This window comes from Ursus americanus, chromosome 9 (genome assembly GCF_024610735.1).
Source record: "Ursus americanus isolate L20-20 chromosome 9, mUrsAme1.1.p, whole genome shotgun sequence".
Classification (NCBI taxonomy): Eukaryota; Metazoa; Chordata; class Mammalia; order Carnivora; family Ursidae; genus Ursus; species Ursus americanus.
Genome location: NC_142135.1, coordinates 36,219,171 through 36,239,704, shown reverse-complemented (window position 1 = coordinate 36,239,704; position 20,534 = coordinate 36,219,171). Strand labels below are relative to the sequence as shown.

The 20,534-nt window shown below is 33.6% G+C and overlaps 1 protein-coding gene across 7 annotated transcripts in view; it reads left to right on the top strand.

The window, feature by feature from the left end:
- The window catches only part of VPS13B (vacuolar protein sorting 13 homolog B), a 760,370-nt gene that overhangs the window by 401,866 nt on the left and 337,970 nt on the right, over window positions 1-20,534 (top strand). For all 7 annotated transcript variants that reach the window (XM_087864704.1, XM_087864702.1, XM_087864703.1 and 4 more), the window contains one exon: window positions 10,168-10,388. In XM_087864704.1, the coding sequence (XP_087720830.1) occupies window positions 10,168-10,388 (221 nt within the window). The remainder of the gene's footprint in view (window positions 1-10,167; window positions 10,389-20,534) is intronic.

Below are 20,534 nucleotides of genomic sequence, written 5' to 3'. Positions count from 1 at the left end.
TTATTTAAATTCCATTTAGTTAACATACAGGGTAATATTAGTTTCAGGTGTAAAGTTTAGTGATTCAACACTTACGGTACCCAGTGCTCATTACAAGTAGTGTACTCGTTAAGCCCCATCACCTATTTAACACATCCCCTCACCCACCTCCCTTCTGGTAGCCATCAGTGTGTTCTCTATGGTTAAGAGTCTGTTTCTTGCTTTGCCTCTTTTTTCCCCCATGATCGCTTGTTTCTTAAATTCCACATATGAATGAAATCATATGCTATTTGTCTTTTCTGACTTATTTCACTTAGCTCTATCCATGTCATTGCAAATGGCACTTAGCTCTATTCATGTCATTGCAAATGGCAAATTTTCATTGTTTTTTGATGGCTGAGTAATATTCCATTATGTATATATACCACATCTTCTTTTTGCATTCATCAGTCAATGGACATTTGGGGTCTTTCCATAATTTGTATATTGTTGATATTCTGCCTTCTGAACCCCACTATTTTACAAAAAAGTCAGCTTTTAAATGTATTGATTTTCTCCTATAATTTTTTTTTTTACTGCCTTCAGGAATTTCTCTGGTTCTTTAGTTTTCACCAATTTCTCTACATTAAATCTAGGTATTTGTGTGTTAGTATTCATCCTATTTGGGCTTGGTTGAGCTATTTGGATGTTACGTGTTAATGCTATTTATCAATTTTAGGATTCTTCAGCCATTGTTTCCTCAAATATTTTTCTGTTCTCTTCTATGTTCTCTCCTTTGGGTCTTATGTTAAATTTAGATCATTATGTTTGATATTGTTCTTCAGGTCTCTGAGGCTGTTAATTTTTCAAATTTTTTTTCAGGTTGGGTAAGTTCAATTGATATGTCCTCCATTTTTTAAAAAGATCCTTCCTTCCTTCCTTCCTTCCTTCCTTCCTTCCTTCCTTCCTTCCTCCCTCCCTCCCTCCCTCCCTCCCTCCCTCCCTTCCTTCCTTCCTTCCTTCCTTCCTTCCTTCCTTCCTTCCTTCCTTTGCTTCCTTTGAGGGAGGAAGAGGGAAAGAATCCAACACAGACTGAGCGTGGAGATCAACGTAGGGCTTGATCTCATGACTTTGAGATCATGACCTGAGCTGAAACAGAGTCACTTAACCAACTGAGCTACGCAGATGCCCTGATATGTCCTCTATTGATAGGTTCATTGTTTTTTTTTTTCCTTATACCACCATGAATGTGCTATTGAGCTCTAAGTTTTTCATTTCTTCTTTTTTTTAAATTGAAGCATTAACAGTGGTATACTAGTTTCAGTAGTACAGTATAATGACTCAGCAATTCTATTCTTTACTCAGTGCTCTTCACAATAAATCTATTAATAGCGTTTATCTATTTCACCTCCCTCACCCTCCTCCTCTCTGGCAACTATGAGTTTGTTCTCTGTATTTGAGAGTCTGTTTTTGTATTTGTCTCTTTTTTTTCTTTGTTTCTTTGTTTCTTAAATGTGAGTGAAACCATATAGCACTTTCCTTCTCTGACTTATTTCACTTATCATAATACTCTCTATGTCCATCCATATTGTCCAAATGCATGATCTCATTCTTTGTTATGGCTGAGTAATATTCCAGTGTTTCTTATCCATTCATCTGTTGTCAACTTACATTGCTTTCATGTGTTGGCTCTTGTAGATAATGCTGCAATAAACATAGAGGTGCATATATCTTTTTGAGTTAGTGTTTTTGTTTTCTGTGGGTAAACACCCAATAGTGAAATTATTGGACCATATAGTATTTCAATTTTTAATATTTTGAGGAATCTCCATGATGTTATCCACAGTGGCTGCACCAGTTTGCATTCCCACCAACAGCACATGAGTGTTATTGTCTACATCCTTGCCAACACTTGTTTCTTATGTTTTTGATACATTTGACAGGTATGAGGTGACATCTCATTGTGGCTTTGATTTGCAGTTCCCTGATGATCAGTGATGTTGAGCATCTTTTCATGTATTCATTGGCCATCTGGACGTCTTCTTTGGAGAAATGTCTATTCATGTCTTTCACCCATTTTTAATTGAATTATTCACTGTGTGTGTGTATCGTATAAGTTCTTGATATATTTTGGATACTAACCCTTTATTGGATATGGCATTGGCAAATATATTTTCCCATTCCTTAGGTTGCCTTTTAGTTGTGCTATTTCCTTTGCTATGCACAAGCTTTTTATTTTGATCTAGTCCTTGTAGTTTACTTCTGTTTTTATTTCCCTTGCCTCAGGAGAAAGATTTAGAAAAAAGTTGCTATGGCAGATGTCAGAGAAGTTACTGCCTGTGCTCTCTTCTAGGATTTTCATGATTTCAGGTTTTATTTTTAGGTCTTTAATCCATTTTGAGTTTATTTTTGTTTTTGGTGTTAGAAAGTAATCTGCTTTCATACTTTTGCATGTAGCACCACATACTGAAAATACTGTCTTTTCCCCATTGTATAGTCTTTCCTCCTTTATCATAGATTAATTGACCATATAAGCATGTTTATTTCTGGACTGTCTATTCGGTTCCATTAATCTTTGTGAATATTTCTGTGTGAGTACCGTACTGTTTTGATAACTACAGCTTTGTAGCATATCTTGAAATCTGGTATTGTGAAACCTGAAGCTTTGTTCTTCTTTCTCAGGATTGCTTTGGCAATTATGGGTTTTCCGTAGTTCTGTACAAATTTTGTTATTCTTTGTTGGTATTTTGATAGGGATTGCTTTGAATCTGCAGAGTGCTTCAGGTAATATGGACATTTTTAACAATATTAATTCTTCCAATCTATGAGCATAGAGTATCTTTCCATGTGTTTGTGTTGTCTTTGGTGTTTCTCATTAGTGTTTTATAGTTTTCAGAGTACAGGTCTTGCACCTCCTTGGTTATTGATTCATAGGTATTTTATTCTTCTTGGTGCAATTGTAAGAAGTGGCTTTTTGAAATTTTCACTTTCTTTGTTGTTTGTGTATAGAAATGCTATCCATTTGTAGGTATTAATTTTGTATCCTGCCACTTTACTGAATTAATTTATTACTTCTAATAGTTTTTTTGGTGGAGTGTTTAGGATTTTTTTATATATATCATGTCATCTGCAAATAGTGACAGTTTAACTTCTTCTTTACCAGTGTAGATGCCTCTTCTTTTTCTTACCTGATTGCTATAAATTGGACTTCCAGTACTACGTTGAATAAAAGTTGGTGAGAGTGGACATCTTTGTTTTGTTCCTGACTTTACAGAAAAACCTCTCAGTTTTGCACCATTGACCATGATGTTAGCTGTGGCCTTTTTCTTTCTTTCTTTTTTAAGATTTTATTTGACAGAGAGAGGCGGGGGTGGGGGGGGGACAAGCAGGAGAGAAGAGACAGGAGGGAGAGCGAGAAGCAGGCTCCCTGCTGAGCAGGGATACTGATGCAGGGCTTGATCCTAGGACCCTGAGATCATGAACTGAGCCAAAGGCAGACACTCAACCGACTGAGCCATCCAGGTGCCCTAGCTGTGGGTTTTTCATATGGCCTTTATAATGTTAAGGTATGCCCTCTAACCCCACTTTGTTGTGCATTTTTATCTTGAATGGATGTTGAATCTTGTCAAATGCTTTTTCTGCACCTATTGAGATGAGCATATGATTTTTACCCTTTGTTTTGTTGATGTGTGATGTATGATATTGATTGATTCGTGAATATTGATCCATCCTTGCATCCCTGGAATAAATCACACCTGATCGTGATGAATTATTTTTTTAATGTATTGTTGTATACAGTTTGATAATATTTGTTGAGGATTTTTGCATCCATTTTCTTTAGGGATGCTGACTTGTAGTTTTCTTTTTTTCTGGTGTCTTCTGTCTGGTTTTGCTATCAGCGTAATGCTGACTTGTAGGACGTGTTTGGAAGGTTTCATTTGTCTTCTGTTCTTTGGAATTATTTGTGGAGAATAAGTATTAACTCTTTTTTAAATGTTTGGTGGAATTCACCTATGAAGCCATCTGGTGCTGGACTTTTGTTTTCTGGGAATTTTTTGACTACCACTTTAATTTCATTACCTGTAATCGGTCTATTCAGATTTTCTATTTCTTCATAGTTCAGTTTGGAAGATTGTATATATCTAGTAATTCATCCATTTCTTCTAGATTGTCCAGTTTGTTGGCATGTACTTTTTCAAAATAGTTTGTTACATTCTTTTGTATGTCTGTTGTGTCAGTTGTTACTTCTCCTCTCTCATTTCTGATTTTATTTATTTGGGTTCTTTCTCTCTTTTTTTTTTTTTTCATGGGTCTGGCTAAGGGTTTGTCAAATTTGTTTATTTAGAAAATGAGACCTAGGTTTCATTCATTTTTTTTCTGTTGTTTTTTTAGTCTCTTCATCATTTATTTCTGCTCTGATATTATTTCATTTCTTTGAATCGGTTTAGATTTTGTTTGTTCTTTTTGTAGTTACTTTAGGTGTAAGGTTAGATTATTTATTTTAACTTTTTCTTGTTTCTTTTTTTTTTTTTTTTTAATTATGTTCAGTTAGCCAGCATATCTTTAGGAAGGCTTCGGTTGCTATACTCTTCCCTCTTAGAACTGCTTTTCCTGTGTCCTAAGGAGTTTGGACCTTTTGTCTGTTCATTTTCATTTATCTCCATGTATTTTTTTCTCCTTCTTTGATTGTTTCATTGACCAGTTGGTTGTTTAGTATCATGTTATTTCACCTCCGTATGTCGTTTTTTTTCAGGTTTTTTTATGCAATTTATTTCTAGTTTTGTTATCAGAAAAGATGGTATGATTTCAGTCTTTTTTTAAAGCATTTTAAAAAGATTGCTTATTTTTATAATTATGATGTTTACATGTATTAACCAAACACGGGTCATATATACAAAAGGCTTTCACAGAATGCACATGGAAATGTGGAGACCCTTTGCGGTAAGGATGCAGTTTGGTTTGACAACCATCCACAAATGGGTTTTGGTCAAGTGTTGTCCTCTCTCCAAGCTGTTACAAGGAATGCAACCTTGGGGACTTGCAGGAGATCCTGTTTTCAGTTACTGAAGGTTGTGCATCTGTCTCCTACTTCCCTTTCTTGTTTCAATCTTAAATTTATTGATGCTTGTTTTATGGCCTAGTATGTGATCTGGTTTTGGAGAATGTTTCATGTGCAGTTGAAAAGAATGTGTATTCCATTTTTTTAGATGGAATGTTCTATATATATATATCTGTTATGTCTGTCTTGCCCAATGTGTCATTCAAGGACATTGTTTCCTAATTGATTTTCTGTCTGGATTATCTGTCCATTGATTATCTTTATGTCTGTTAATATTTGCTTTATTGATTTAGGTGCTCTAGTGTTGGGTGAGTATATACTTAAAATTGTTAAATCCTCTTGTATTGATATCTTTATCATTATGTAGTGCCCTTATTGTCTCCTGTTACAGTCTTTGTTTTAAAGTCTATTTTGTCTGATACAAGTACTGCTATCTCAGCTTTTTTCTTCTTCCATTTGCATGGTGAATGTTTTTCCACTCCTTTACTTTCAGTCTGTATGTGTCTTAGGTCTGATGTGAGTGTCTTGTTGATAGCATATAGATGAGCATAGTTTTTTATCCATTTTGCCACCCTATGTCTTTTGATTGGAACATTTAGGCCATTTACATTTAAAGTAATTATTGATAGGTATGTACTTCTTGCCATTTTTAAAAATTCGCTTTCTGGTTGTTTTTGTAATTCTTTATTCCTTTCTTCTTCCTCTCTTTGTGAATGAGGAGTATTTATTGTGTAATTTTGGCTTTCTTTCTCTTTATTTTTTGTGTATCTATCATAGGTTTTGGGTTTGTTGTTACCATGAGCTTCTTATATAGCATCCTAACTAAAAGCAGTTTATATTAATTTGATTGTCATTTAAGTTCAGACATGTTCTACCTGGCAAGATCATCATTCATATTTGAAGGAGAGATAAAGAGTTTCCAAGACGAACAAGAGATAAAGCCTTACAAGAAATGTTAAAGATACTCCTTTTTTTCTTTTTAAGGCTTTATTTATTTGAGAGAGAGACAGACATAGTGAGAGAGAGCAGGAGCAGGGAGGGGAGGGAGAAGCAGGGTCCTTGCTGGCAGGCAGTTAACTCTTTTTGTTAACAGGGCTCATCCCAGGACACTGGGACCACGACCTGAGCCCAGGCCCCCCTAAATAGACTTCTTTAAGTGGAAAAGAAATGGTCATAATTAAACAAAAAATTATGAATAAAAAGATGTAAATGTGACAACATATACATAAAATGTGGAGAAGGGAGTAAAAAGAGAATAGAGGGGGAAAAAGAAAAAAGTTTTTTTTGTTTGTTTGTTGTTTTAGAATGTGTATGTTTGAATGTCTTGACTATTTTAAATAATACTGTAGTAAACATAGGGGTTCGTAGATCTTTTCAAATTCGTGTTTTTGTTTCATTGGGTAAATAACCAGTAGTGTAATTACTGATCATAAGTTAACTCTATTTTTAATTTTTTGAGGAATCTCCATACTGATTTTTATAGTGGCTACACCAGTTTGCATTCCCACCAACAGTGCACAAGGGTTCCCTTTTTTCCACATCTTCACCAACACGTATTATTTCTTGTCTTTTAGATACTAGCCATTCTTACTGGTGTGAGGTGATATCTCCTTGTGGTTCTGATTTGCATTTTCCTGATGATGAGGGATACTGAGCATTTTTCACATATCTGTTAGTCATTTGTATGTCTTCTTTGAAATACTAACTGTTCAGATCCTTTGCCCATTTTTAATTGCCAATTTATTTGTTTTTTTTATGTTGAGTTGTTTAAGTTCCAAATGGAGAATTTTGGATGCAGAGCAAATCTGTAGGTTACTCATTTTCATTTACCTCTCTTCTAGGCATTTTGGCTGCTCTCTGCCAGGAAAATTGGTTATATTCATATTATTTGTAATGACTCATTCCTTGAAAGTATCCATTACTTAAATTAACATCACTTAGAATTAACCCTTTATCTTAACTGCCTTAAATCAATTAAGTGCTAAGTGGTTTGGGAAAACAATGTTAGCAGTTTTGGCTCATTTATATTTGCAGAATATAGTGTATCTGTCTCCAAAGTGTTAACCTCACAGTAGATAGTAAAATAATTCTATTATACCAAACCATATTTGAAATAAAAAACTGTCTGAATCATACTGGATTGTGGGACATAATGGAAAAAATTAGGAGAAGAAGATACTTTTTTGTTTGTTTCTGAAGACAATTAATGACTGAGGTTAAGAAAGCAAAGAAAAATGATCTAAAATATCTCTATTATTGACCTACTTTCTTATTTGCCACATTGAAGCTTGTAAAGTGATTCACTTTGGCCCCAAGTATGCTTTTTCCTGTAGTCTAGTGGAGTATCTTTAGAGAGGGAAAGACTGATTCCCTTTCCAAAATATTAATCATTATCTACCTAGATTCAAGATCATAAATTAAATTTATATTATGAGGGTCTAGTAATTAGTCACCGTTCACTGACCCCAACATTGATAATAAAATTTTTGAATGTGTATATAATACATATATAATTTTCTTTGGTATCTAAACCAGTTTTTTATCTTCTGCTTCTAGTATTGTGCAAAATCAGCAATATGTCATACAATGTAAGGAAATCCACCAAGTATGCTTTTAAAAATTTTTTCGGTTGTAAGTTAATGTAATCTAATTAACTCCGGTGCTCTCTTCCTCATTTTTGACACATGTAGCGCACGGTCTTACTGAGTTTTCTTTATGTATTTATTTTTCCCTAAAGCTCAGTCATATATTCATGCTCTTTCAGATTATTTAATCTGAATTAAAACTGTGTGTTTGTCATTTTCATGATAATTTTATTGGTGTCTTTTTCTCTGTTAATAATGGAATTTTCACAAATTCACCCAGAAATGGAATTATAAATTTTCTTCATTTTTCATTTTTCTTGTTCTTTATGTACTTTGAAAATTTCTGAATTCTGACAACAATAGTTTATCTAAAATAAAACATGTTACAGCATTAGAACTTTACAATTACAGTAAAATACTGGTCTTGAAAGTCTCAGAATAGTTTGTGGTTTTGGCTGCCACGGACATCTGAATATATTTTAGGGAATCCCTAGAACATTATATTCCCAGTGTTATAAATAGGTAAGCTGTTTTTATTTTGTGTGTACATGTATGCAAAAGGAATACTTGTGCAGCTAATGATTTGCTGTGTTTTGATAATTTTTTTCCACAATGATTAATTGTGGGAATTTTTGTCATTACATGTTAAGATCCCAGCTTCTAGGTAGAGTGTGCTTTTTAAAAGACAGTCAAGTATTGCTTTAAAACGTTCTGTTTAAGACTTAGAAAATGATGAAACAAATTTCAATTTATTGGTCTCGTTCCAAAGGAGAAGCAGAGATTTAGCTGAGATAGTACTAATAGCATTTGGGATTTTATTTTTAATTAAACAAATTTAAATTTGGTGCTCTTCATCCAACATACCCACCATTTAGCATTTCTTGAATAACATAAAATTTGAAAAACTATATATAGCTCACTACCAGTTTTAAAATATGTAACCTGAAATCATTCCATAATATTTTAAGACAAATTTGGCAGAGAGTTTATTTTGTAGAATAGCATGGAAGTTTATGTAGGTTTAAAAATAATTTTAGAATTAGTTACAGATGATTTAATGTTTGTCATTCTTTCTTGGGGGCAAATATTTTAAATCTTGAGACAGGCAGAGTACCACAGTGCTGACCACATACTATTATGCAGTTTTCATTGTTTCCAGTCAAGTTATTGTGTCCTACTATCTAGCTAGATTTATTCTAGTATTCAAGTCTCAATTTCAAAGATTCTAATTTTAATTTTATGAACTATATTTGGTCAAGACATTTTGAGTATTCAAACTTACAAGAACTTACCTTGTAGCATCTACTTAATATCACCATTCATAGTTCAAATGATTATTTATATTCCGTGTGTGTGTGTGTGTGTGTGTGTGTGTGTGTGTGTAGTATGATCTTGTTTGTAATTCACTTGGTATTTTTACTGTCACTGGAAAATAACCTGAATGTAAACGTACAGTGTGGCCCTGCTTCTTAACTGTGTGGGCATATCCAGCACAATGCAGGAAAAAAAAAAGAAGGAAATATTAGTTATGTTAATAGTTATTATTGGGAGTGGCAGGGTTTTGACTAGATTTTTCTTCTTTTTATATTTTCTAATACATCTTCAGTGATGTATCAGTACCTTATAAAGATGTCTATAATATCTATACTTACAAGTGCTGGTAGAATTGCAAAGTCAAAACTGTAAATCATAGGAACCTATTTTGCATTAGTTGGCATCTCAAGAATAAATGTTAATAAATATTCCAATGCTGAGTATACTTTTAAAAATCATTTCAGAAAGTACTGTATCTGTAGCTGCATTAAAAAATGGTTTTATCTCATAATTCATATTAACAACTTAATCTCTGATACATAAATAAAAGAAAAAAGTATAAAAGGAGGAAAGGAATTTTGCTTTTACTCCTGATATTTATGAATGCTAATTTTTTGCCAAGTATATTTTATTTAAAAATAACATATTATACATAAGAATCACCGGCAGAATATGCCAGAATGCATTTTGAGTCTTACCCCCGGAGATTCCGATTAAGAAGGTTTGAATTAGAAACCAAGAATCTATGGTTTATGTAAGCACCCATGTGATTTTGGTGCAGGTGGTCCAACAGACGATAATAGATTATTTATTCTTTTCCTCTCTTATTCCTCAGCTAGATATGTAGTCTCCAAGGTATAATGAATACATCCCCAGCAGTTGCACAGTGCATCCCACTAGGGTGAAGGAAAAGGAAGTTAGAACTTCTATCTATCCCATTTCCTTAAGTTCTATTTCTGTATGTTTCATAATGTATGTAATTATTGATATAGTGGTATGTTATTATTTCTGTATGTTTTATGGTTATATAATTGTTGATATGTAGTACGTTATAATAAATACAAATATAACATTTGTCAAAATTACTTTTAAATAGCATATAAATTGTTTAGCGCATTGGTCTCTGGTATGGTCGCTTTTTTTGATACAGTATTAAATGTTTTATATTTCAAAAATAGATAACAGACACTATCAAGTGACAACTATATTTTTATATGTGCGCCTCTCTACCCCCTTTGTCCTTGTTACCAGGTAATGCTTTTCCTTGGACTGTCAGCTTGCATCATTTCAGCATGTATACCCTTTTCGGAAAACAAGTGACACTTTGCCTAGTGGAACCCATGGGTTGTACCTCTACTCTAGCTGTTACATCTCAAAAACTACTCGCTACAGGACCTGATACAAGGCATTCATTTGTTGTCTGTCTCCATGTTGACCTAGAGTCACTTCAGATAAAATGCTCGAACCCTCAGGTTAGTATAGTTGATTTATGGAAGGAAATTTAAAATAATGTGATTTAAGACCAATTGTTATCAATTTTGTAAAGGGTTTCTCTTCTGTTTAGTGTCCTAAATTATTTTTAACAGAGCCATCAAGATCAGAATGGTTAGATTAAGTATTGCTTTGAAGCTCTCTCAAGTTTTGTAATTTAAACTCTTCTGAAAATGTAATGGTGGCAGCATAAATGCATCTTTTGGCTGAAAGACTGAAATCAGTTACAGATGTAAAGTGTTTAAACACTGAAGGACTACTTTATTATCAGATTGGAAGAGTCTTAACGTGATCAAATATAATTTTCAACCAGATTCTCACTCAGAACTTCTTTTGCTCTACATGTAATATTAAAAAAAAAAAACAAAAAAACAAAAAGTACTATTTACTATTTAAGAAATATATTTTTCTAATCCTGTAACATTTCAGTGGGTATAGGCCAAACGTGTTGAATTCTGTAGTGTTACAATTTAATATGAATTCCAGTCTCCCAGATTTATACAAATTATTAATTGCATATAGTTAACTTGTTTTTTTAGCCTTAAGCAGACTGTGGTATACTTTGTACAGAGATTGTCAGTGTTGAATGCTATTTGAAATTATATTTTAAAACAATTCTTTTTAGGTAGTTAATTAGAACTCACAGGTCAATATTGATAAATCTATGTTTATCTCAGCTTTAGTGATTACAAGCCAGTAATTAAGCCAGTTTTTTAGAGTGTGTTTTTTTTAAAGTGGGTTCAAATATTATTTCATATTTTATAGAGCCTCCTTACTGATACCATCCTCCTTTCTCCTCTTTTTCCTGCCTGGTTAATGGAGGATTAAAGGGACCTAATGGCTGCCAGATTTCTAAATATCATGTGAAGTGGTACAGTGTAAACTCTAACTAGACTATGAAATTTTTTCAACATATAATCTTCTAAAATAACTACTAAGAATAAAATGCAAAATATAAAGAGATATGGCCAAAAAGCCAACAGATGTATTAAAATGGAATACCAAAAAATATTCAAATGACCTAAAGAAGTCAAGATACTGTAAAAGAGTTTGAAAACAGGGTAGAAACAGAGATGAAATCTTGCCATATACAACGGTGTGGATGGAGCTAGAGTCTATTATGCTAAGCGAAATAAGTCAGTCAGAGAAAGACAAATACCATATGATTTCACTTCTGTGTGGAATTTAAGAAACAAAACAGGTGAGCATAGGGGAAGGGGGAAAAAAAAGAGAGGGAGGCAAACTATAAGAGACTCTTAACTATAGAGAACAAACAGGATTAATGGAGGGGAGGTGGGCGGGGCATGAGCTAAATGAGTGATGGGTATGAAGGAGGGTATGAGGAGCACTGGGTGTTATATGTAAGTGATGAATCACTAAATTCTCCCAAAACCAATATTACCCTATATGTTAACTAACTAGTATTTAAATAAAAACTGGTAACAAAAATAAATAAATGAATAAAGTGGTAGAGCTGAACTATTCTCACAACGATGTTAAATGTTAATGATGTTAACTAGGAGTGTTTAGACCATGAGTTAGCAAACAAAAGCCTGCAGTCCAGAAACCCAGTTTTTACATTTTGTCTGAGTTTGCTGTTATGCAGAATTAAGTAGCAGCACCAGAAAACAGTATGGCTCACAACAAAGCCTAGAATATTTACTATCTGACCCTTAAATGGAAAGTTTGCTGACCTCTGGTCCAGCTATTCCTATTAAAAGGCAAAGATTTATAGAGCAAGACTCTATTATATATTGCTTAAAAGAGAAGCACTTGAAATATAAAGAAACAGATATAAATAAATGCATAGGAACAGTGTACCATACAAACAGCATAAGACGGCTGGACTTGGTTATTTTAATATCAAATAAACATAAGGAAAAAGCGTATTACTAGAGATAAATAATGACATGAAACAAAAATGGGTAGAATTAAAGGAAAAAACAGATGATTTTTCAATACTGCATAGTAGGAACTTTTTTACAATCTCTTTCAGTAATTATAAAGCAACTAGATGAAAAATAAATACCACAGACATAGTAAGGAAGTTTTATAACACCTTTCTCAGCGTTTGATAAAGCAGCCAGATAAAAATAAATAATTGGAGATCTAGAAGAATGAAAAATACTACAAACTCACTTTGATCTAATTGATATTTATAGAGCACCATATCTAACAAACATGGACTATACATTGTTTCAGAGGTACATTGTCTCATTTTGTTTACGAGATCAAAATAAAGCATATTACCTAATCATAGTCAAAATGTATTAGAAATAATAAATTATAAAAAACTATATATATGTGGACAGTAAACATGCTTCTAAACTATGAATCAAAGGCAAAATCACTTGGACTTAAGAAAATATTTTGGTTGAATGACAAAAAAAGTGGATATATTAAAGTAGTCTTCAGAGGAAAAACATAATTTTAAATATTTACATTAGAAAGGAAGAAAGATCTTAAGTCATTCACTTAAGGTTCCACTCTAGAAAGCTAAGAAAAGAAGATAAACTCAAAAGAAGTAAAAGGCTAAAAATAATAAAGATAAGAGCAGAGATAACTAGTACAATAAAAAAAGAAAGATAAAACACAAATTACCAATATTGGGAATGAAGGAGAAGCATTATCTTGCAGATCCTATAGACTTTAAAAGAATAATAGGATATGAGCCACTTTATGCCAGCATGTGTAATAATTTAGATGAAATAGAAATTTTTACTATAAAATAACTGTACAAAAGTGATACAAAATAGAAAATCTGAATATCCTTTTATATTTATAAAAGAAATTAAATGTGATATCAAAACAAATTTTTTTTGCATTTTATTATGTGCAGTTACCTACTGTATAGTACCTCATTAGTTTTTGATGTAGTGTTCAATGATTTTGAAGAAAAATTCAGGCCCCAATGGGTGAATTTTATCAAATATTTAAGCGAAAAAAACAGGAAATTTTCACAGTTTTTTTTTCCAGAGATAGAGAATGAAGGATTCCTTCCCAGATTGTTTTATGAAGCCAGTATAATCCTGTTACCAAATCCTGAAAAAGTCTTTGCAAAAGAAGGAATTAGAAATCAATATCCCTCACGAAAATAGATGTAAAAATTCTTAATCAAATATTAGCAAATCAATATAGTAATACATAAAAAAGTTAATAAATGATGATAAAGTAGGATTTATCTTAGAAATTCAAGTTTGGTTTAATATTCAAAAATCATTTGGTAGAATTCACCATATCAGTAAAAGAGTTGAGAAAAATCTTATGATAATTTCCATATTTACAGGTAAAACATTTGACAAAATTTACCCATTCATGATAAAAACTCTTAGCAAATTACAAATATTAGAGTATTTTTCAAAACTGCTTAAGGATATATGTAGGAAATGAAATATCATATTTAATATCATACTGAATTGTTTTCCACTAAAATATGAAAAAAGCCCATAATGCCTGCTTTTACTACTTGCTCTGGATCATACTAGATGTCCTAGCTGTTCCAATAAACCAAAGGAAATTAAAAGGCATAAAGATAAGAAAGAAGTAAAGATCTATTTGTTTATGATAAAATATTTTATAGAAAATCCTAGAGGAGTTAACATATTAGTGGAATTAATAAAATAATCAAGGTTGCAGGAGACAAGAGTAATGAATAAAAATCAATTGTATTTTTATATAGTAGCAGCAAACAATTGGAAAATGGAATGAAACCATTCCATTTATATTGGTGTCCAGAAACAGAAACAAATGTATCTAACTAAAGATGTCCAAGACCTCTTACCTTGAAAACCAGAAAGCATTCCTGAGAGAATTTAAAGAACCTAACTGGAGAGAGAAACCTGTTCATAGATTGGATGAGTCAATATTGTTCAAAGGGCAGCTCTCTCCAGATTGATCTTGATATTGGGCATAATCAGGTTTAAAAACATTTTCTCTTTGAAAGACACAGTAAGACAGCAGAAAGCCATACACTAGGAGAAAGGGTTTTTTTAAACACAATTTTAATTTATTAGAGAAAGCACGTGTTGGGGGCAGGAGAGGCAGACGGAGAGGGAAAGAGAGAATCTCAATCGGACTCCCCACTGAGCAGGGATTCTGTTGCAGGGCTCAATCCCAGAGTCCCAAGATCATGACCTGAGCTGAAATCAAGAATCAGAAACTCAACTGAGCCATCCAGGCACCCATAGGAGAAAGTATTTGTAAAATATTTGTCAAGGGGTGCCTGGGCAGCTCAGTTGGTTAAGCATCTGTCTTCAGCTCAAGTCATGATCCCAGGGTCCTGAGATTGAGCCTGCCCGCATTGGGAATCCCTGCTCAGCAGGGTGTCTGCTTCTCCCTCTCCTTCTCGCCCTCCCCCTGCTTGTGCGTGTATGGGCTCTCTCTCTCTCTCTCTCTCAAATAAATAAAAGCTTTAAAAAAATAAAATATTTGTCTAATTGTTATCCAGAATATTTAAATAATGCTTTCTACTTGATAACGTGGCAACAGAACAGTTAAAAAGAAAATGAAGACAAATCCCAGGGCTAAGATTTAACAGACATTTACCACTCAAGATGTTATTGGTCAGTAAGCACCTGAAAAGGTGCTCATCATCATTATTTGTCAGGGAAAAACAAAATAAAACATGAAGACAATCCACTATACACCGGTTAGATTGGCTAAAATAAAAACGATAAGCATTGTGAATCATCTAGAACTCTTTGTATTCTGTCGCTGGGAATATGAAAATTATACAACTTTGGAAACAACTTGGAAATTCCTGAAAAAGAATAACATGCACTTAGCATATGACAGTCATTCCTTCCTCGTTTTTTCCTCAGAGAAACAAAAATATATGTCCATGCGGAGACTTCTATAGTGATGTATTTGGCAGCTTTATTTTGTATAGCCTAAAACTGAACACAGCCCAAATGTTCATCAATAGGTGAATAACTAAACAAATTATGGCCAATCCATACAATATAATACTAAGCCATAAAAAGGACTGAATTATTGATAAAATGCAGCATCATGAATGAATATTGCAATCACTATGCCAAGTGAAGAAAGTCAGACAAAAAAAGATTACTTACTGTATAATTACATCTGTATAAAATGTTAGAGTATGCAGTCTACTATATAGTGACAGAAAGATTCCTAGTTGCCTGGAGAAGGGAGAGGGAAGGAGGAGGGAATGATCCTAAGAACAAATTACAAAAGGAGATGAAGAAACTTCTGGAGAAAATAGAAAACATTTTTGTATTCATAGTTTATATTTAGTAGTACCTTAATCCTTATATGATAGCTTACTGCTACTTGGAGTTGTCTACCAGAGACCTTCTATTTTAGGAACTTCCGAATGTCATTTTAGCCTTGAGAGGATTGTCCTACTCTACATGTTCTGGATATCCATAGCTGTCCTAGCTGAGAATAAATTTTATTACAATTATTGTTTAACCTGGGAAGCCACCATTAATCTTTTAAAAAATTTCTCTTTTACTTTGAGATACTCAGTTGTATTTTGATTTCTGTGGAATCTTATTAAATGTAATGTGGCTCAAACCTAGCGCTCTCTAATATCTTTATTGGATATCCACTTCATTTGGAATTGAGCTCGGGTGTCGTTGTTGTTATTGTTTTTAAATACAAACTGGTTCTAAGCAAAATCATCACCTAGATAGAGCTTAGTTTTGGTCTGGTATTTCCTTCTCATGTCTGCTTCCTTCTTTTGTCCTTACCTCCTTCACCTGGCTCCCAGAGCCTCCTTGCTGCTGCTCCCCAAATACCAAGAGCTTTTATTTTTGAAAAATAATCTGAGGCTGAATGAACATCATGCCTCAAGAATCCCTTTACCCAAAATGTAATAATTCTTATCTATTCATTTAATTCTAACTTTGTCTTTTTCGTAAGTCCTCATAAACCAACTTCTGTTTGATAATTACCAGTTTCTATAACCAAAGTTGATCACAGGATTGTTGGGAAGTTTATGTGAGATACTTAAGAAATGTTGTGAAAACACCTTGTAAACTCTGAAATGCTATATGAATGCCATTTAAATTGACTCTGATGTAAAATGTGAGACCCTCTTTGTACATTGTTATAAATATCCCTCGTGGAATGTAGCAGTGTTCCTGAAGGGCTAGGAAACCACAAAACAGTATAGCACTCTGAAGAATCATTGTGTACTCAAAGATTTGTATAAGAGTTAATACTATTTTATATCCTTGTGTGCCAGATTAACCTAAATTTTAATGATTACAAATGAGACTCCAGGGGCACCTGGGTGGTCCAGTTGGTTGAGTGTTGAACTCTCGATTTTGGTTCAGGTCTTGATCTCATGGTTGTTAGTTCAACCTCCGTGTTGGGCTCCGTGGTGGACATGGAACCTACTTAAAAAAAAAAAAAAAAAAAAAAGAGACTCCAAGTAAACGTCTTTCTTGTGAGTGGTTGCTTTAGTATAGGCTTGCAGACTCACTCTGGATACTGTCAAAATTACAAAAGATGATTTGATTTTTTTTCCCCAAGTATAGAAGAATATTTATTGGGTACTACAAGTCCAGTATTACATACCTCATCCAGAAATGAGGAAAACAAAGATGAATGAGATAAACACACTATCGGGGAACGAGACTATTCTGTCCCTTCAAGGTCCTTCTAGGCGGACTAAGAATCAAGTTGACATCAGACAGATTAACAGAAAATCAAATTTAATAGCATGTACAAGGGTTGAAAGACTTAAATGTGAGACAGGGAACCATCCAAATCCTAGAGGAGAACACAGGCATACATATACATACACACACACATACAATGGAATCTTACTCAGCCATCAAAAAGAATGAAATCTTGCCATTTGCAAAGATGTGGATGGAGCTAGAGTCTGTTATGCTAAGTGAAATAAGTCAGTCAGAGAAAGACAAATACCATATGATTTCACTTATATGTGGAATTAAGCAAAACATGAGCATAGGGGTAGGAGGGGAAAAAAGAGGGAGGCAAACCATAAGAGACTTTTTAACTATAAAGAACAAACTGAAGGTTGATGGAGGGAGGTGGGTGGGGGATGGACCAAATGGGTGATGGGCATTAAGAAGGGCACTTGTTATAATGAGCACTGAGTGTTATATGTAAGTGATGAATCACTAAAATTGGTTCCTGAAACCAATATTACCCTATATGTTAACTAACTAGAATTTAAATAAAAACTTGAAACAGCAACAAAAATAGCATATGTGTGGGGAATCCACAAGAAATGGAAATTCTAAAGATAGGCAAAATTAGGTATATATGTCATCTTGGACTAAGGAGAAGGGATAGGGGTCTGGGACTTGAGGAAAGGAATGCAATTTACAGGAAGATGAAAAAGAGTAAATGTTTAGTAAATTCATGTTTGCTGAGTCACTCAGAAACAATGGGACATAGAGGAATTTGATCAAACAGGCCTTGCTTCTTTCCTCCCTATCTACTATACCTCATTCTTATAATGTAGTTCTTTGTGGTCATAATTCTCTTCCTAGAGTAGGTCCTCTCCTAAATTCTTTGAGGCAGTTGTGGGGGGAGGTAAAGAGCTTTTCCTGAATCTGCTGGGTTTTGATTGTTTTTTAATTAGATATATTCTTCATGTCAGAGTGACCCGCTATGGGGTGGCCTGCCCTTGGCCCATATAACATGAAGAAGGCCATGCCTACACACATCTTAATGCAACTGTTGAAAGCCACAGATAACGAGCCCATCTTGAAAGTATCATGAGAAAAATAATGCATTACATACAAGAGAACCAAGGTTTGATTTTTAGCTTACTTCTGAATGTGAAGGTCAAAAGAGCAACATCTTTAAATTGAGAAAATTATAAAAAAAAAATACAGCCTCTCAATCCAAAATTATATATTAAAAAATACATGTTTATGAATAAAGACCAAATAAAGATATTTTTACATAAAGGAATCTATCGCCAGTAGAACTGCATTATAAGAAATCTTGAAGTCTCTCAGGCTAAAGGGAAATGAAACCAGATGTTTGAGCATCTTCTTAAATGTTTATTGGCCATTGCGTTTGTGAATTGACAATTCATATTATTTACATTAATTTGTATTTTCTTAATTATGAATAAGGTTGAACAGTTTTTGAGTGTTTATTGGCCAGTGAATTTGTTTTATGAATTGATAATTTATATCATTTACCCAGTTTTTCTATTAAATTTCTTAGCCATTTGAGGAGCCTCCCTTAGGCTCTATAAATATAAACCCTGTATTTGTAATGCAGTTATTTGCCTTTATGGCATCTTTTACCAAAATTGTTTCATCTTTCTTGATCAAATTTATGTATAGGTGTATTTTTATTTTCTGGGTATCCTACCTTATAAAGAATATCGTGGGCCCCTAAAATACATCCACATGCATCCTGAAATTTACCATTTATTTTTAAGATTAATGACTCAAAATAACCTTTTTTTTTTTTTTTTGAGTGGTTTTCACTAATCCTTCTGTTTTGGTTTAGTTTTTGTGAATGCCAGTGCTTCTTGTTCTTTTTTGTGCCATGGACCTCTTTGAGAGTCTGATAAAAGCTATGAGCCTGTTCCCTGAAACAATGTATATACCCACCAAATTTTGCATATGTTATCAGAAGCTTTGCAGAGTATTGATTTGTAGCCAGTACATAAGAGTCTTCATTCCATTTTAAGGAAATAAGTCCTTCATAAATACCATTTTTTTTTGTTTCTCCATTTGAGTGATATCAGAAGTTTTGATACTGGTATATTAATTTGATTCATTATTGCTTAGATACAAAACCTTCAAGTAGTTTATATATTTTAAAATAAAGGGCAAGCTCTGTATGTAGGGCATGCCCAGAACAAATTCATTGTCATGTAGACATTATTGTAGGACTGTGTATCAACTATAGTGAACTAAACTACTATGTCAGTTCCTAGAACTCATTGCCATTCAAGGGCCTTAGACAGTATAAATATTTAACTCAGTTGAATATTCAGAGTTTTTGTTTCTAGCAGTGATTTTCATTAACACTTCCCTTTAACTTAACTGTTTTACCAAAGTTACCCAATTCTCTCTTTTTTTTTTAAGATTTTATTTATTTATTTGACAGAGATAGAGACAGCCAGCGAGAGAGGGGACACAAACAGGGGGAGTGGGAGAGGAAGAAGCAGGCTCCCAGCGGAGGAGCCTGATGTGGGGCTCGATCCCAGAATGCCGGGATCACGCCCTGAGCCAAAGGCAGACGCTTAACCGCTTTGCCACCCAGGCGCCCCACCCAATTCTCTTTAATGTCTTTAGAAACTTGTCTCTTTAACCTTAACAATTGTATTTATTCTAAAATTAAAAGACCCTATAGAATCCTATTTTTAATATAAAATTTCAATTTCCTTTAACCAATAAATTGATATATTTTGTTTTCATATAAAGGCATTTCTAGGAACATAAAACCATCTTTGCATCTTTGTGTTGTAAATATGTGGAACTAGAGAAAAAATGGATTTATGCTTTTATCCTGTTTATTCATAGTTTTTATTGCTGTAAATTATGTTCAGTTTTCAGAAAGGCAGTGGAATTTGACATCACTGTCTAGGAACACAGCATTGAGTTTAGACAAAACTGGATTTGTATTCTAGTACCACTCACTCATTTTTAATTTTTCTGAGCCCCTGATTTTCATTTTTATCTTTAAGCAAAATTAGACTGGGTAAGAGTTATGCTTTTATATGAAAAGGCTTTTTAAAAAAATTTTGGCAAAACTCTTTTTTGAAACTGAGTTCTAATGATTAGTGACAACCTGCATGCCAGATGAGCTAGCCTTTTTAAGTTTGTATTCACTTAGACCTCTTTGGTGTTCACCATGGATTAGTAATCTTTTGTTGAAATTCCATTCCTGCTTGGCTCCCATTGAAATTGTATATCCATGGTTTCCTTCTTCTATCTTTATGGTTACTGTTCTATCGGACTCTCTTTCCTAATACCCTGCAGAGCAAGTTCTTCCTGCCTAACTGGATAGACTTTTTTGTTGCCCCTATATCATTTCCTCCTCTTGGCTATTGCTCTTGCTAGTCTTATGACTAGAATGGCCTTTGCATCCACTTAAATTGCATCTGTCCTTCAGGAGTGTATCTCCTTGAGAATTATCTCAGCCTCTCCAGT